Source organism: Grammomys surdaster, unplaced genomic scaffold, assembly GCF_004785775.1.
Source record: "Grammomys surdaster isolate TR1022 unplaced genomic scaffold, NIH_TR_1.0 264, whole genome shotgun sequence".
Classification (NCBI taxonomy): Eukaryota; Metazoa; Chordata; class Mammalia; order Rodentia; family Muridae; genus Grammomys; species Grammomys surdaster.
The window spans coordinates 7,871,720-7,889,493 of NW_021604705.1; the positions used below are offsets into that span (position 1 = coordinate 7,871,720).

General features: G+C 34.7%; 1 protein-coding gene across 5 annotated transcripts in view; it reads left to right on the forward strand.

The window, feature by feature from the left end:
- The window catches only part of Hgf (hepatocyte growth factor), a 72,124-nt gene that overhangs the window by 34,076 nt on the left and 20,274 nt on the right, over positions 1-17,774 (forward strand). For all 5 annotated transcript variants that reach the window (XM_028776046.1, XM_028776045.1, XM_028776044.1 and 2 more), the window contains 2 exons: positions 12,238-12,412; positions 15,741-15,868. In XM_028776046.1, coding sequence (XP_028631879.1) covers positions 12,238-12,412; positions 15,741-15,868 — 303 coding nt within the window. The remainder of the gene's footprint in view (positions 1-12,237; positions 12,413-15,740; positions 15,869-17,774) is intronic.

The following is a 17,774-nucleotide window of genomic DNA, read 5'->3' on the forward strand; positions in this document are numbered from 1 at the left end:
CACCATAGAATGAATTAGGTACTGTTGCTTCTGTTATGATTTTGTAGAATAGTTTGAGGAGTATTGGTGTTAGCTCTTTTTTTTAAGGTCTGGTAGAATTTTGCATGAAAACCATCTGGCCCTGGGCTTTTTTTTTTTTTTTAGAAGGTTTTAATGACTGCTTAGAGTTTCCTTAGGGTTTATAGGACTGTTTAAATTGTTTACCTGATCTTGATTTAATTATTGTATGTTTCATCTGTCTAGAAAATTATCGATTTCATCTAGATTTTCCAGTTTTGATGAATATAGGTTTTTGTAGATTTTAATATAGATCTTAATCTGATAATTTTTTAAAATTTCCTTAATTTCTTTTGTTATGTTTCCCTTTTCATTTTTGATTTTGTTGATTTGGGTACTGTTTCTGTGCCCTTTAGTTAGTTTGACTAAGGGTTTATGTATCTTGTTGATTTTCTCAAAGAACCAGCTCTTGGTTTTGTTGTTTTTTTTTTTTTTTGTATTGTTATGTTTGTTTCTAATTGGTTGATTTCAGACCTGAGTTTGGCTATTTCCTACTGTTTACTCTTCTCGGGTGTGTTTGCTTCTGTTTGTTTTAGAACTTTCGGATGTGCTCTTAAATTGCTGGTATAGGATCTCTCCAATTTCTTTAAGAAGGCATTTAGTTCTATAAAATTTTCTCTTAACACTGCTTTCATTGTGTCCCATAAGTTCGGGGTATGCTATGCCTTCATTTCCCTTGAATTCTAGAAAGTCCTTAATTCTTTTCTTTATTTCTTCCCTGATCAAATTATTGTTGAGTATAGAGTTGTTCAATTTCCATGAGTATGTGGGCTGTCTATTGTTTTTTTTTGTTATTGAAGTCCAACCTTAGGTTATCTGACAGAATGCATGGGATCATTTCAGTCTTCTTTCTGCTGAAACTTGTTTTGTTTCTGATTATATGATCAGTATGGAAAAGGTTCCATGAAGTGCTGAGAAGAAGGTATGTTCTTTTACTTCAGGCAACATGTCCTGTAGATATCTGTTAACTCCATTTGGTTCACAACTTCTGTTAATTTTACTGTGCCTCTGTTTAGTTTCTGTTTCAATAACCTATTTGTTGTTGAGAGTGGGGTGTTCAAGTCTGCCACTATTATTGTGTGAGTTTCAATATGTGTTTTGAGCTTTAGTAAAGTTTCCTTTACGAATATGGGTGCACTTGAATTTGTGTCATAAATGTTCAGAATTGAGACTTCATCCTGATGGATTTTTTTTTGATGAGTCTGAGCTATCCCTCCCCATCTCTTTTTATTACTTTTGGTTGAAAGTATATTTTATTGAATATCAGAATGGAGACTCCAGCTTGTTTCTTGGGATTATTCACTTGAAAATCTTTTTTCTAGACTTTTACTCTGACATAGTCCTGTCTTTGTTGCTGAGGTGTGTTTCTCGTACGTAGGAAAATGTTGGAACCTGTTTGCATATCCAGTCTGTTATCCTGTGTCTTTTTATCGGGGAATTGAGTCCATTGATGTTAAGTGATATTAAATACCAATGATTGTTGATTAATGCTATTTTCATTGTTGTAGGTGGTATTCTGTGTTTGTGATTCTCTTCTTTTGGGTTTGTTGTGAAATGATTAGTTTCTTGTGTTTTCTTGGGTGTAGCTACTCTCCTTGTGTTGGGGTTTTGTTTCTAGTATCCTTTGTAGGGCTGAATTAGTAAAAAGATATTGTTTAATTTTGGTCTTGTCATGGAACATCATGGTTTCCTCATCTATGGTGATTGAGAGTTTTGCTGGGTATAGTAGCCAGGTCTAGCATTTGATGTCTCTTAGATTATGTATGATATCTGTCCATGATCTTCTGTTTTTTAGTGTCTTTTTTGAGAAATCTGACGTAATTCTGAAAGGTCTACCTTTAAATGTTACTTATCCTTTTTGTCTTAGAACTTTTAATATTCATTCTTTGTTTTGTACATTTATTGTTTTTATTATCATGTATAGGTAGGATTTACTTTTTTTCTTTTTCCAATCTATTTGGTATTCTGCAGGCTTCTTGTACATATATGCCCAGCCATCTCTTTCTTTAGGTTAGGGAAGTTTTCTTCTTATGATTTTGTTGATCCTTTGAACTGGGAACCTTCATGCTTTTCTATTATTATTAGTCTTATGTTTGATCTTTTCATTGTGTCCTGAATTTCCTAGATGCTTTGGGTTAGGAACATTTTACTCTTTGTATTTTCATTGACCAATGTGTCAATATCTTCTATGGTATCTTCTATGTCTGAGATTCTCTCTTTCATCTCTTGAATTCTGTTGGTGCTCCTTGCAACTGTATCTCTTGATCTGTTTCCTAGGCTTTCTATCTCCAGGATTGCCTCCATTTTTAATTTCCTTATTGTTTCTATTTTGATTTTTATGTCTTGGGCCATTTTTTTCAATTCCTTAACTTATTAGATTGTATTTTCCTGTATTTCTTTAAGTGATTCATCTGTTTTCTCTTTAAGGGCTTTTACCGCTTTACCTGTGTTTTCCTATATTTCTTTAATGGGGTTATTTATATCCTCCTTAAAGACCTCTACCATGTCCATGAGATGGAATTTTAGGTCAGAAACTTGCTCTTTGGGTGTGTTAACGTATCCAGGGCTTGCTGTGGTAGGAGAACTGGGTTTTGTTCATGACAAATTCCATTAAATTTTGTTCCTTATGTTATTGTGCTTGCCCTTTACCATCTGGTTATCTCTTGTGTTAACTGGCCTGAGTGTCTCGCACTGGAGCAGGCCTCTTTGGTAGCAGGTAGAGCTGTGTGACCTGTGTTAGAGCAAGACTCCTGGGAGACAGACAGTGATGTCTCTGGTTAGGGAGGCCTCCTGTGTCCATTGTTAGAGCAGGGCTTTTGTGTTCCTGTGTATTTGTGTCCCTGGTTTGGGACCACCTCCTGGGAGAAAGGCTGACTTTGGGGTTTGGGAGCAGGCAGGTTTATCTGTGTTTCTGTTTATGAAAGACTTCCTAGGAAATAGGTAGGCTACGGGATTGGGGCAGGCAGGCATGCTGCTGATCTACCATGGGTTCAGGTGGAGGTACAGACAGGAAAGATTATAAGGCTCAGGCATGGCAGGATAGATCCCAGGTGTTGGCTTTGTAGTGTTCTCAGCTGACATGGGTATCAAGGCAGGGATCTTACCTGTGTTCCTGCTTATGGCAGATCTCCTGGGAGATGAGTAGATTGTGGAGTCTTGTGAGGGCAGCAGGCTTGTTGATTTGCAATAGGTTCAGTAGGAAGTATAGAGCAGAAGCCTCTTCCACATTTTTAATAACCTGAGGGTCCTAATAATCTACCAGGTTTCTCTCTAGGAAGTCTTGTTTTCTCTTCCAAGTCCAGTTTTTTTTATTAATTCGTTTTCTATCTGATATCTCATGTATTTTTAATTGTCATGATAATTCCTTTTCCCTTAATGTTCCTTCTGCCTTGCAAAATCATTTTCTCTCCTGGTTTGTCTAATATAAAGCCATACCTTGTGTAAATTTTAACTTAGTCATCATTTCAACAATATCAATTCTTTTTTCATCCTCCCCCATCTCTTCCTCTACCTTCTTCTCCTCCTTCTCCCACTCCTCTTGCTCTTCATTCTTCTCCTCCTGCACATTTTTCTTCTTGAGATGGGATGACACTATGTAGCTCTGGCTAGAGTAGAACTAATTGTATAGCTTCAGTTGGCTTAAACTTGGGACATTATTTTTCCTTTGCTGCCCAACTGCTGGTATTATAGGTCTATGTCATTAAGTATTGTTTTCATTATCATTTCTAAGTTTTATACGTAAGTTGGTCAAATGTTTATTTATTCACTTATTTATGAATTACTGTTTTTCTATGTTGCCCCGCCTGCCTTAATACTCTCTATGTAGACTTTCTGAGTACTGGGATTAAAGCTGTGTGCCACAATGCCCAGCTAAATACCTTCTCATATCCTTTAGTATATATTTACATCATCTAAACTTCTCTTTTTATGTCCTTAGCTAGTCTGAATATTTTACATATTTCAAAAAATTTAATTGTTATTTTTATTCTTTTGCTGTCTACTGAAATCTAGAGGTTCCAGTTAAAGAGAGTATTTGGCTATCGCAAGAGTTTAATATGAAGTTGTTGATAAATAAAGGTTGATTTTTAGATACTTGGGGTTTAGACTTTTCATTTTATGTTTTTTTTTTTGTGATTCTTGATTTACACATAAATAAGGCTTATTGTATTGTTCCCCATTTTTCTACCATGGCTGAAGCTTACCCATAGGCTTCAAGGTTTGCTGGATTATTGTGGTTTTGCTTCTTATTGGCTTAAAAGATTTTGTTCTGGTCTTCTCTTAGCTCATGTCTGTTATACTCTTTCCTTTCATTTTTCTTGTTATTTAAATTGTAGATGATTTATATTTGAACACAGACATTTTAGAAGTATGTGCTGCCCAGGTCTTTCGCTACTCAGACATCTGTTTGTGGCATTACAATAGGATCATAAGATCCCAACATTAAATATTGTAGGTTTAAATCCCTTCATGATTACATTTTGGCATAAGTATTTTAAATGGGATTTAATATTAAGTAGTGTTCTTAGAAAAAGCCAAAAGCTAGTGGGAATGATGGTCTTATAACAGAAGGAACAACGTTTCTCCCTCTGTTTTTTTATCATGCAAAGACAGGGCAAGAAGCCAGCTGTCTCCAAGCCAAAAGGAACCCTCATTAGGAACCAGTGGACCAGGACATTGGTCTGGAACTTCCCAGTCTCTAGAACTGTGCGAGAATAAATTATATTGTTTAAACTATTGAGTCCTTGGCATTTTGTTAGTACAAAATAGCCATTTATAACAGATTAAAAAAATCTTCCTTGTAGTAAAACTCAATATAAGCCTTTTAAAAAGAGAGTATCATTATCTTTAAAACATCATTGTATTCAGATGCTGAGAAAATATTTATGACAAATTGCTTTTCCTCTTAAAGAACTCTGACTGTTTTGACTGAGTTTTATTGGAAGTTCAAGGCTAGAGTAGAGACTCATAGAAATAAAAATTGTATTATATTCTCAGTCAGGAAAAAAATCATGCTATCAATACTATTCTCAGAGGAAAAGTCTTTCACTTGGATGGCTTTTCCAAGTCATCTTCTAAGAAATAATATAGAGTTGAAGACCTTTCATGAATGCCTTGTCTCCTGTGTATTTCGTACCAGAAAAGGCTTGGACAAAGTCCAGGGCAATGTTTCAGTATGAATACTGGCTTCATATGGAGAGCAAACGTGCAAGCAATTTGAGGTTTGTACTTTGGAGGTCTTTACTACTTTCCCATGTCAACTATCAAACAAGAAGCTCTTTTAATTTACAGTGGGTCTGATCCTGCCTTTTGTGGTCCAGGGAGCACAAGCCCTGGTGACAGGAGGGTGGCTTTATAGACTGTACTCAAGTCTCTAGGGGCCATCGTGAGATGAATCCTGGGTTTCATTGCTCCTCAGTAGCAAAGTTTATGAAGCTATGAGGTGGGATGAACTCCAGAGCATAATCACATATTTGTCCTCTGTCATGTTAAGTAATTTATTCTTAACTATTAAAGAGAGGGAGAGAGAGAGAGAGAGAGAGAGAGAGAGAGAGAGAGAGAGAGAGAGCAAGAGAGAGAGAGAGAGAGAGAGAGAGAGAGAGAGAGCGAGAGAGCGAGAGAGCGCAAAGTAGTATGTGGCTTGTGAGATTTATCAGTGTCAGAGAATAAGAATGATTTCTCTGAATTGTAGAATCTAAATCTGTATCTCTAGCATCCATGTAAAAATAGAGCACCTGCTCTTTTTCTCTGAAACACCTGCTGTATTTTTCTGGTCTCTGCATACATGTACATGCTCAGAGGGGAGGGTGTCAGACTGCTCACCTCTGATGTAAAATCTGCATTATTTTTGGCAAGGATTGTAACTTGGGAAAGGATTGGGAATGTAAGGGTTTACTTGATTGTATAAAGCTTATTAAGACCTGTGTATGGCTCTTTGACATTCTTATTCTCTAGTCACCATTCACAGACATCCATTAAAAAAATACCATTTCTCTGCAAAGATCTGGCAAGATTTTCACAGAGAACACTAATTAAATAAATTTGTTAACTTACTTAATTATTCATTTAAAATAGGATTTTTATTTAGGGTAAGCTGGCCTTGATCTTATGAGTCACCCTCTTCAGCTTCCTTAAGGTTCGATGGCAGGTGTATGCCACCATGCCTGATTGGTCTTTTCTTAGTGATCTGTTTCTACTTATGCCTGTCTGGGAAAAGATTCTTGCCTTAGAAATTAGATAAATCGATCATCTTTATCTTAAAACATCTATTCCAACATTCAAAATGCCTTCAAATATTCTGGCAGCAAGATCATACTGCATTCAACCCAATGAAGAAAAGTGAATGTTCCAAGAAGCCCTCATTGAATTTGATGGTTTTATAACAAGACAGTGGAAATTTCAATTCTGGATGTTGTGTTCCTTAAGGTATTTCCAAACAGAAAACTTTGTGTCAATCATCAAAGACAAACATTCCTCCTCTCCTAGGCCAGTGAGGAGCACTTACATGTCTTTCCATCTGCTTCCAAAGCCTTGCCACCACCGACCCCACTGGGAAAATATTGCATTTGTGAGGAACTTTCAAAAGAGTCCCTGCTCTGTTCAGTGTGAACTTAGTAGACATACTTGCAAAAATATGTCTGTGTGTGGTGATTATGCATTTTAAAAATGTGTTGCTTTATCTTGAGCTGATCAGCTTTAGCAGATATTTGGCTGTTGCTGCTCTTCTTTAACTCTTAGTATGGCTGCTAAAGATGATTTCAAACCTTCCTCAATCCAAGTCCCATGTTGAAAGATGAAGTACAAAGGAATGCCTTTCTTAACATTTGACAGCCCTTTCCAAATCAATTATCATGACACGTTTGTTTTACTTTTGCTCCAGCTTTTGGTATTTATATAATAGAGCAGCAAAAGGAGCATATTTTATTGCAGTTCAGAAATAAGTTGTTTTATTTGAACAGTAAGTTTGTGAGCAGTGGCATCAGACATTTATATCACAGTTAAATCATCTATGGACAAATCATTTATCATGGATAATATTTATCATTCATCAGATAATATTTATTGAACATCTTCCAGAAGTCTCATAAGAAGTCATACTAATTAAAGTTACTTAGCTACTCTAAGTAGTTTTAAGAATATATCTTCATTCATCTAAATTATTTATTTTATGCACTACAGAATTATGTAGTTCTTGATGAGGTCACTTGTAGTATGTGAATGTGAAATGAAATAAATACTGATATACTAACCCTGATTTTGATATTTACCAAAAATTCTAGCTTTGTTGTTAAAATTAAGACACATTTCCAAGAAGTTAAAATGAGGAAAAATAAAAACCAAGATATTCAAGAGTCTATAAAGTTACAGATGCTTATTAAATTAATAGCTACAATGATGATTATTGTCTCCATACGCTGCATCTTTATGATATCTAATGAAACATTATATCTATTGGATATAATATTAATTTCTCACATATAACAAGTCTAAAATTTTATTTTCTACTTCTAAATTAGAATATTTTATGTAACGTATATATGTATTACGTGTGAGTGTGAACAAGTGTATGTGTGTGTATAAATGTGTGTGTATGCAGGCAGGTATTGTAGAGGCCAGAGTTTGACATGATGTTTCTTCCTTAATTATTTTACCTTTTAGTTTCGGAGACAGAGACTCTGAAATCTGTCACCCATTTATTTGGATAGATTATCTATCCAATCATCTCCAGGGATCGGCCTGTCTTTGCCCACCCCCACTGATCATCTACCTACTCTACTTTGGGTCACAATACCCCCTGGCAGATCCAGCTTTTATACGGGTGCTGCAAATCTGAACTCACATGTTCAAGCTTGTGAGAAAGGAACTTTATGGACTTAGCCATCTTTGCAGCCCCACATGACCTTGGTTTTATGCTAACATATTACCATATTATTTTCATCAATGAGTGACTTTACAAAATAATTTCCAATCAATATTTTAAAAATATTCTCCTGAAGTCCTAAGCATGGTAGCTTATGATTTTAAGTCTATCATTTGTGATACTAAAAAGGAAGCCAGCCCTGTATTGAAAAAAACAAACTCAAACAATAATTGCGATGATGATGATAATAATAATAATACTAATATAGAAGTTGCAATATTTAGAAACATGTAAGTGAAAGCTAATATAAGTAGCCAACTGAATGATTTAAATGACAAGTATTTTATAATTGCATTTAAAAGTGGAATGTTTTTTAATTAGCTCTAGTTAAAAACTTCTTCAGCTGAGAGAAAGTTAACTCTAGCAACAGAGGTTTCTCAGCTTGACCTTGAAATTATAGTGGCTAAAACACTAAACTGCCAATTAAAGAATACACAGGGCATACTCATGACTCCAGCTGGATATGGAGCAGAGGATGGCCTTATCTGGGGGGGGGCTTGGTTCTGTGGCTGCTTGAAGACCCAAGGTAGGGGGATGGTAGGAGGCTGAGGCAGGAGTAGGTGGGTGGGTAGGGAAGCACCCTCATAGAGGCTGGGGGAGGGAGAAGGGGATGTAGGTCTCGTGGAGGGGAAACTGGGAAGGAGGATAACATTTGAAATATAAATAAATAAAATAACCAATAAATTAAAAAAACATTTTTCAAACATCATTATGTAATTGATTTCCTTTGTTTAAATTAACTTTTCATATAATATATTTTGATATATTCTTTCCCCTCTCCCAAACTCCTCCCTGATCTTCCCACTTCCATACATACTCAATTTCATATTCTTTTTCTATTTGATTTTATTAAAGTGAGAATTTTTATAATGCAAGCATTCCTGAAAATTAAAAACATGTTTATTTCTATGAAAATTATTTGTCTTCTATTGCTTTTTAAATTTTCTTAGTCTAAGTTTTTCTGATTATTATGTTATTGCCTACAGCTATTCTTTGCATATGCCAGGTATTGATTTTGTAATAAGTTATTCTCATATTTTCACAAAAATCTTCTTTACTAAATACATTTCAACTTCTCTTTGAGCTGAAACTTCTATGTAGTGTTTCAGATATTAACTCTCATAGGTTTTAGTCAATATTTGTCATATCAAATAATGACTGGTGATTTGCAGCAGAATGTCCTGCTTCCAGAAATCCCTTTATGACATCTTTTTTTTTCTATCTAAAAGAAGAAATAGTCAAGAAACAATAGAGAAAACAGTCTTTAAAACATTTTATATATGTAAAAATTCCATTAGGTAATGGCCAAGTTCCCAATTATGCCTGAATATTTTGTTCTTATTTTATAGCATTGGTTAGTATCTGTCAAGTCAAAGCATGTTCATTTCTTTGGAATTAGCTTTGAACTAATTTCTCAGAGAAATTATCAGTTTGTATCTAGTCAATGTGGCTCTGACTTGTGTCCAATGAGACTGAGCTGTGATTTACAGTATCACAGGAGCAAAATACCAAGGATAGTGCTTGAGAAGAACATACACCAGTAAACAAAGAGAAGAGGACAGACAAATAAGGAGAGGAGTAAGGAAAAAAGTGATGAAGGCAGGAGGTATAGCTCTGAAAATGCTAATAGAAGCAGAGTTTTTACTCATATTCCCAACTTTGAACTCGATTCCATCTTTGGGACTCAGGTTTTATTGTTGTCATCAGTTTAGTGTATAAGAATTTGTGCTTAAGAGCTAAGTCTCTCTTATGTTTCTATGATAGAGTGGATCACTTGTAGGTTAGAGCATGATCTCAGCTTACAGTTCTGGAGGCTGCAAGTTCAAGGCTGAATCACAGTATATGACAAGACATTGATGTTGCATTGTACATCTTGGCAGGCAGAAGAACAAGTAGACGTATGAAATACAAGAGGCTGTGCTTTATTGGTCCACCTTCAGTAGAATGGACCCAGTCTTTGAAGAAAGAGTGAATGCCTCTTAGTGACTTGATCACATTTAAAGTCCCACCTCCCAATACCAACATGATCAATGGCAACCATATTTCACCAGAAATCCAGACCATTTGGCTATAATAAAATCATAGCAATGGATGAAATCTTCTTCTAATTTTAAAGTAATGAACTTATGGATACTTCAAGACATGTTTTTGTCTTGCCTTCTATCATAGTATTTTAGAAATATGTTCAATATATTAGTACAAGGTTGATCTATCTTGGAGTTCTTTTTATTCAAAGATATCCCACCAAAATATAGTCCTTTATATTATACTCACTTGATTCTAAATTAATAACTTAATAATTAATTAATGATTAATAACTTAATCATTTTAACTTTGATGAAATGTAGTTACTAAGACTATGAAATCTATCTTATTTTTATTACAAAAAAGACTTTTGGGTATTATTGAATTGAAATCTTAGGTGCCCAGTACAAACTTCTACCTATGTGTCCATAATTTTTTATTATTTATGAAGCTGTCAACTATCAGCTCTCTATTCATCCAACTATCATCTACCTCCCAATATATCACTAATATCACCATATGTCATTTTATGCATTGCTTGCAAATAGCAATATAGAGGTCAATCTCTGAACATTTTTATATTCATATGATTTTCTTTGTAAATCAGAATGTTTCTGAGCTACAGTACTATTTTCTAAAGAAGATGCACAAAACATTAAATGTTTAAAATGATTTAGACCAAAGTTATTATTTTAATAAGATTGAAAGGAAATTAGAGGAAACTCATTGTTTTACTTTAAGAGAACTCCCTTGGCTCACAGTTTAAAGTCACAACCCACATAGTGAGAATGTCAAGATAGCAAAGTCTTGAAGTGCTGGTGCATGTGACATTCACAGTCAGGAAGCAGGAAGCATGAACAAGTGCTGCTTTGCCCCTTTTCTAAACATGCCCTCCTGGATCCCTGCAATGGAATTTTGCCACTCATACCATGTGGGGCTTTCCATCTTGATTAAGATAATCAAGGCCACAGCCATGTTCTAAGGCCCATCACCCACATTTTCTAGGCTTTGTAGAATTGACAGGATCTTTTATGTAACTGTCCCCTGTTTAACTTTATTATTTGTCTTTACCTTTATAGAATAATGGTAAATTTATGCACTACTTATCTTGCCTAAGCATAAATATACCTCAAAGAACGTAATAAAATGAAACATATCTACAAATAAAAGAGAAACAAACTGAGAAAAAAAGATTGATTTAATAATATCATACTGCTACCCATAGAAAACATGTCTAGACCATTCTGAATTGTGAATGCAACCCACCTAGTTCTATAACGTTATGCCACAGAAAATTTACTTAGGTCTGAAACAGTTTAAGATGTTGAACAGAAATGATTTTTATCTAAAGACTGTTGCATACTCATTTGTCATAAAGCAGAGCTGGGGAGTTTACTTCTGAGTTCATTAAGCCAGTCTGAACTTTCTACATTTTACTTTTGGGGTTGCTCTGAGGCAGGGTGTTGGCATAGTCCACACTGGTCTCAAACTGTGTTCTTTCCTCCCCAGTCTTCCGACTGCTGGGGCTCCTTGTGTCCAGCCCCACGCTCCCTCTGGCTTGTTTTCAGTCATCCTTGATTGAGAGTGCATTCAATGAAAAAAAAAAGAGTCTGCTTTACAGAAAAATTAATTTCATGATTATTTTTACATTATAACTGAAATACATACATGTATATTATATACAAATAAAACAAGCACAGACTATATACATACACACACATACATACATACATATATATGTACATATATACATACCATCTGCATGCATGTATGTAAGTATATTGTGTGTGCTTCTTAGAAAAACTAGGAACAACTCAATTTTTAAAATCCCCACAATCTGCTTGAAAGGAAAATAATATGTCAAACTACATAGAATTTATCATATAAAACAAAATTTTCAATGATTAAATTGTTTAATTTGTATGTACTAAAGAAACTTGTCTTTAGAATGGTACTGTACTCATTTTAGCTTGTTTTAACATGTACTCCACAGAGATATAGGGAAGTAAATATCTTCACAAAACTTCATGAAAAAAATTAACTTAGAGTTGAGGGGAAAGGAAAATTGGAATGAAAATAGTGATAGATTAAGTTAAATTTCTGACTCTATTTAATCATCACTTAAATTTTAGAATTGATTTAAAAAAAAGTCCCTGGCATCCCAAATGCATTGTGTACTGTAAGGGTGTTGGCATGTCATGCAGTTTTCTTTAAGCTCATTTTTTTTCTATCAATAGCTTACAGTGCTGTGAATGAGACTGATGTCCCTATGGAAACAACTGAATGCATTCAAGGCCAAGGAGAAGGTTACAGGGGAACGACCAATACCATTTGGAATGGAATTCCATGTCAGCGCTGGGATTCGCAGTACCCTCACAAGCATGACATCACTCCTGAGAACTTCAAATGCAAGTGAGTGGGTTTCAGGAAATGCTGCAAACCTCAGCAGATCTCAGGGAAATGGGGAAGATTACTTTTTGCTCACTCCTTCTGTATTGCAGTTTAATGGTATAGATGGACAGGGATGACCTCAAATAAACATTTTTTAACAAGCATTCTAGGTAATGATGATCTAAAGGGTTGACAAACCATGTTTTATAAACCATATCTCTAGGTTCTTCCTCATTACAATTTTGCTTGTAAAGACTTATTTAAGAAATTAATTTTTCATGATAACTGGTTTCAGACTAGATCTTTCTCAAGTTCTCCTATCTGCATGACAGCAAGGATTACCTTTTCTTTTCCAGTGAGGTTCACTTTGATCTTCCGTGAAACTGCTAAGTTTTCAGCCCTAAAAGTCTGGGAACAAATTGATTTTCAGTAGTGTAATTGTTTCCAGTTATTTTTGAATCTGTGTAAATAATGGCAATCAAAATCATGTAAATCAAAATTATGTAAATCAGTCAAATCAAAGAATCTGGCTTCTAGTATTAATTACATTGAGGACATGAACATACCCCATAACTCCTTTTCCACTAACTGTCTTGTAGGATAGCTGCAACAATATTGTCATTTGTTTTTTAAATTGTTTACCTTGTTGGAAGGAGCTTTAAAAAGTTGCTTTTGAAATTTATAATATGCATGCCATGCATTGTAACTTTTTTTTGCACATCACCTATAAATAACGTATACTGGTTTTGTATAATCGACTTTTAATAAGACAACCTAGCAGCAGGAGGATTGAGATCTATCCTACACTCTAGTGGCCCAACTGGAAAGGAGGTTTGTGGGTAGAGAAGTGTACATTCAGGATCATGTGCACATTAGTTAATTCACTACTTTGTGTTCTGTTTTTTTGTTGTTAATTTATAAGGATATAATTTATACTTGCCATTCTGGTTAAAATTCTCTCATGTCCTTCACAGAAATCAATCCTCTATTTCTTATTCAGTATCTCACACCTCAGCAAGAAATAACTATTGGATTAGCAAAAGCAAGAACAGATGAGTAGAGAGGACCGAGAAGACCATGCTGGTGCTGATCCCACTGTGTTGTCTTTTGCTTATTTGCAAAATTCAAATAAGAAATTGTGTTAACTTATACACATGCTAACATGGAAGAGGAAAGTTTCATGGGGCCCACTCCTAAGCAGAGAAGTACGGTCAACTAATGAGTGTTGAGAGGGAGAGTTAGCTTCATTGGTGGATGGGCTGCTTGAGCCTTGACTGGTTACCCAATACTAAATAGTCAGGCCTGAAGCCATATTCACTGAAACAACAAAATAGACTCAGCAGCTTATGTTTGTATTTGTACATACATAACAGTAATAATCAAAGAAGGCCATTAATGTGAGAGTTTGGTGGTAACAAGGGAGGGGTTGGAGGGGCAGGACATAAGAGGGGCAGGAGGGAGGAAAGGGGAGAATAAAAATTATGTAATTATATTTTAATTTAAAATGTTAGAATAGGTAAATGAATAATATAAATTAAAAATACTAGCTGTTAAGCAAAAATAAACATATGACAATACCTAGTTAATGTTTATCTAAGAAGAAGAAAGTGGTTATAAGGATTTATTTGTAAACTGCTTACCTGAAACGGAATCATCGAAAACTAAACTCTGTATCTTACTGGAATTTAATTTTTTCTCGCTTAATCATCTTATTTGACTAAAGTGGACTGCCATAAATTTCTCTCCAAAGTCTGGGCTGCTATACTACTAGAAAAATGTGACACAATATTTTGCTCAGGGTATTGACTTTCTATTTTTCTTTCCAATCTAGAAGAAACAGGAATTGTGGTTTGAATCTCTGCTTCTAATAAACTAGATTTGCCCCATACATACAATACTGTCACTGAGCAATGCTGTTTATGATGGGTACACATGAATTATCTAGCAGTCAATTCGCTTCAGGAATTGTAAATAACTACTCAACTAAGTATATCAAAACAGAGACAAATTGGGCAAATCTCCATATTTTTTCATGTGTATTCTAAGCTAATCTGGTAATTTTAAGGATTGATTCTGAAACTAGACCCATGAAGACTTTTGGCAGTTTTAGGTTCTCTTAATTACCTTGCTTTAAACAGAAAGTACAAAATAATATAACTGAGCAATTTTGTATTTAATATTGTAAGTTTATATGGATTGTATGAAAAATATTTTATGCATTTAGTATAGGCATAATAGTTTAAATGTAATTTTATAATATTTTAAAAGATATAAAAGTTTATGTTTTTCAGTGATAAACGTGGTAAGTGTAGGGATTTAGATATTGATTGTTGTGTTAATCTCCCTATGTTATAACTAAACATTGCTCATATTTTTTTTTAAGAGTTTGTGCTGAGGTTTAGTCTGACAGCGTAGGTTATTGATTATTACTTGTTGGTTTCCTGGATAAATGCAAGTTTATGCCTCAGAACTTTGTCTGCTTCTTGTGTTTCATTTGGATATTAATGAAATTGAAAGCCTCTTAATTATATTGACATAGCTACTATATTTTCTGGATGATTATGCATGCTATGAACTTTATCATAAGAAATAAAGACATGACTGGTGAAGAAGCTTAGTGATGGAATACTTGTAGAGTAACTGAAAACATCTTGTTTTGATTTTCAGCATCACAGTAAATAGATAAATATACCAGTAAAATAAATATAAAGAACTTTAATAGACATCTTAGACTAGGAATGTCTATATTTGTAATTAAACCACTGATTAAAGATATATATGACCTACACTGACAACTTATTCTACTGCTAGTCATGTGTATTATAATTAGGTCTCCATTGTTTAGTAATATTTATTAAGATATAAGTGACTTTTGAGAAAATGGTTTAATTAGAAGAAATATATGCACCAAACTACATGTATCAAAGTACATAAATCAAGGAAGAAAAGGACCATTATTTGAATGTTGAGATAGTTTCAAATTCCATTTTAAGTAAGAGAAGTAGATATTAGTAAGTTTTCTTCTACAAAGAGAATTATATTTTCCCCTATTATTTATATATTTATTATATATGTTAAATATACATAGTGGGAGTCAAACTTTGAGATGAGTGAGGAGAAATGAGTATTGCTGCCTCTATGTTCCCTCAGGCACCAGTGTGCCTGGAAAGCTCTAAGGTTTGGAGGACAGTGTTTATTTTACTACCCTGGGGAGTGTGTGTGTGTAATATACAGAGTCCCAAGTTATTATCACTGTTGTAATCCAAACCATTCATACATCTGGGATACTAGAAATGTAGTGGGGTTAACTTTGCCAGGCAATTTACCTTAACATGTTTCCACTCAATAGAGACCTTAGAGAAAATTATTGCCGCAATCCAGATGGGGCTGAATCACCATGGTGTTTTACCACTGATCCAAACATCCGAGTTGGCTACTGTTCTCAAATTCCCAAGTGTGACGTGTCAAGTGGACAAGGTAATAGTTGACATTTTGTACTATGGACGTGATTAAATCCAGGGGGGAGGATAGAAGAGGACACATTCTATTTCTTGTTGAACTGTTGACTTACAAGGAAGATCACGGAGTTGGAATGATATATTTTATATATTCATTCATTTGAAAATTCATTCATTATTTATTTAATCATGTAGTTAGTTAGATATCATTCAAGGGAGGGTATAGTTCTAGGGACTGGGTATATAAGATTGGTACCACTACATAAAACTAAATATCTGGCTCCAGAGAACTATATATTTTTTTTATTTTTGGTTGTGAGCTTAGCCTTTAACAGCTGAGGCATTTCTACTTTTGGTGGATAAAAATCTGTAAAATGTAAATGCTAGTAGACTATGACATAAATTTGTGGCTAAATGATAGAGAGAAAATGAGCCACACAGGAGAGGTGAGAGGCGTTGCTCTCTTAGGTTTCCATGGTTAGAGAGGACATCTGTGTATAGTATAGAGTGATTTAAGGAAATCCATGAGGACATAGAGCTGTACCCTCCACCCATACATGTATAAAGCATTCTAGGAAACAATAAATGCAAGTAAGAGACAAGAGAATAGACAGAAATTAGAACAGGAAATTAATCTTGTCACTCTGGCTGTCACCAGATGAGCAAGATGGCCAGTAAACGAGGTTGTAAGGACAATAGAGTTGAATTGTATTGGCCTTGCAGGAGGTCTCAGGATTGATGAAGGATTGTTGTGAAGTTGGGAAAGATCCGGTCTGAGCTTCAGTTGGATCATACTGGCTGTCTCAAGGAAATAGAATTCTTAGGGAGAGTTACAGATAAGAGGGCCAATGAAGCAGTTTCTATAGATCCGGCAAAAGAAAGTCACTGCGACCTGGGTATTAGTGCAGGGTTAAGGGAAAATGCAGTTGACTTGAAAATATAGGTACCTTAAGATAGCTGATTCGGGGAGCAGTAGTAGATAGAGTTCACTCTGTGGAAATCATTAATCAGTGGCGAATAACAATGTTGGACTCTGGACACATTGATGTGCAATAAATTGAGAATTGTACTTTTAATGATCATATTCTGCTTCATCTAAACTTAAAAATTGTGACCATCTTCAAAAAACGTTCATTTTCTGCTTCAAAGCTCTGTTTCTTAGGCCCATTGGCCTATATATACTCCTTCCTTCAACATTTTCTCCAGGGCCACTGTTACAGAGCAGCTCTGAAAACAGATGAATCAGTCAATTTCTCTATGTGTGAGATTTAAAGGTCAGCTGGAAATAGCATTAAAACCACTAATTAAGGGACATTTGTTAGCTTCTGAGCCTTCTGCATCACTCTCTCATTCACTAAGACACTTGCTGAAACTGGGGTAGACAAAAAAGAACACAGCTGTTTTTAGAACTTGTGGTCTATACCGAGTTCTTCTTATATACATAGGACTACGTACAACAGAATCATGGAATAGAGTATGTAAATATTTTACTTGGTGATCAAGTACATGGTATTGCTGATCTAATATATAATAATATTGCTTATCAGATATATATGCATTTATATACTATCTAATCAAAGACCAGAAATTAACTTTAATGAACAAAGTAATGTGGTCAAATTATCCAACTACTACAAGTGAGACTGACTAAAACTCTCCTTATAATGAATTTTACATTTTCCTATCTTTTCATTATTTAATTAATTACAAACACATTGGATAACAATAAATTCACCTGATACATGCAAGTGTCTGCCACACTCTTTCAGGAACACTCTATGAAGAAAGCACAAAGTCACTAATCAGGAAATACTATCAGCCAATTCAACACTCAGCCATGAAATTTGCTGACCTTTATGCTAAGTAGGCTACCGACAATCTGAAGCTATGCCTATCTATCTATCTATCTATCTATCTATCTATCT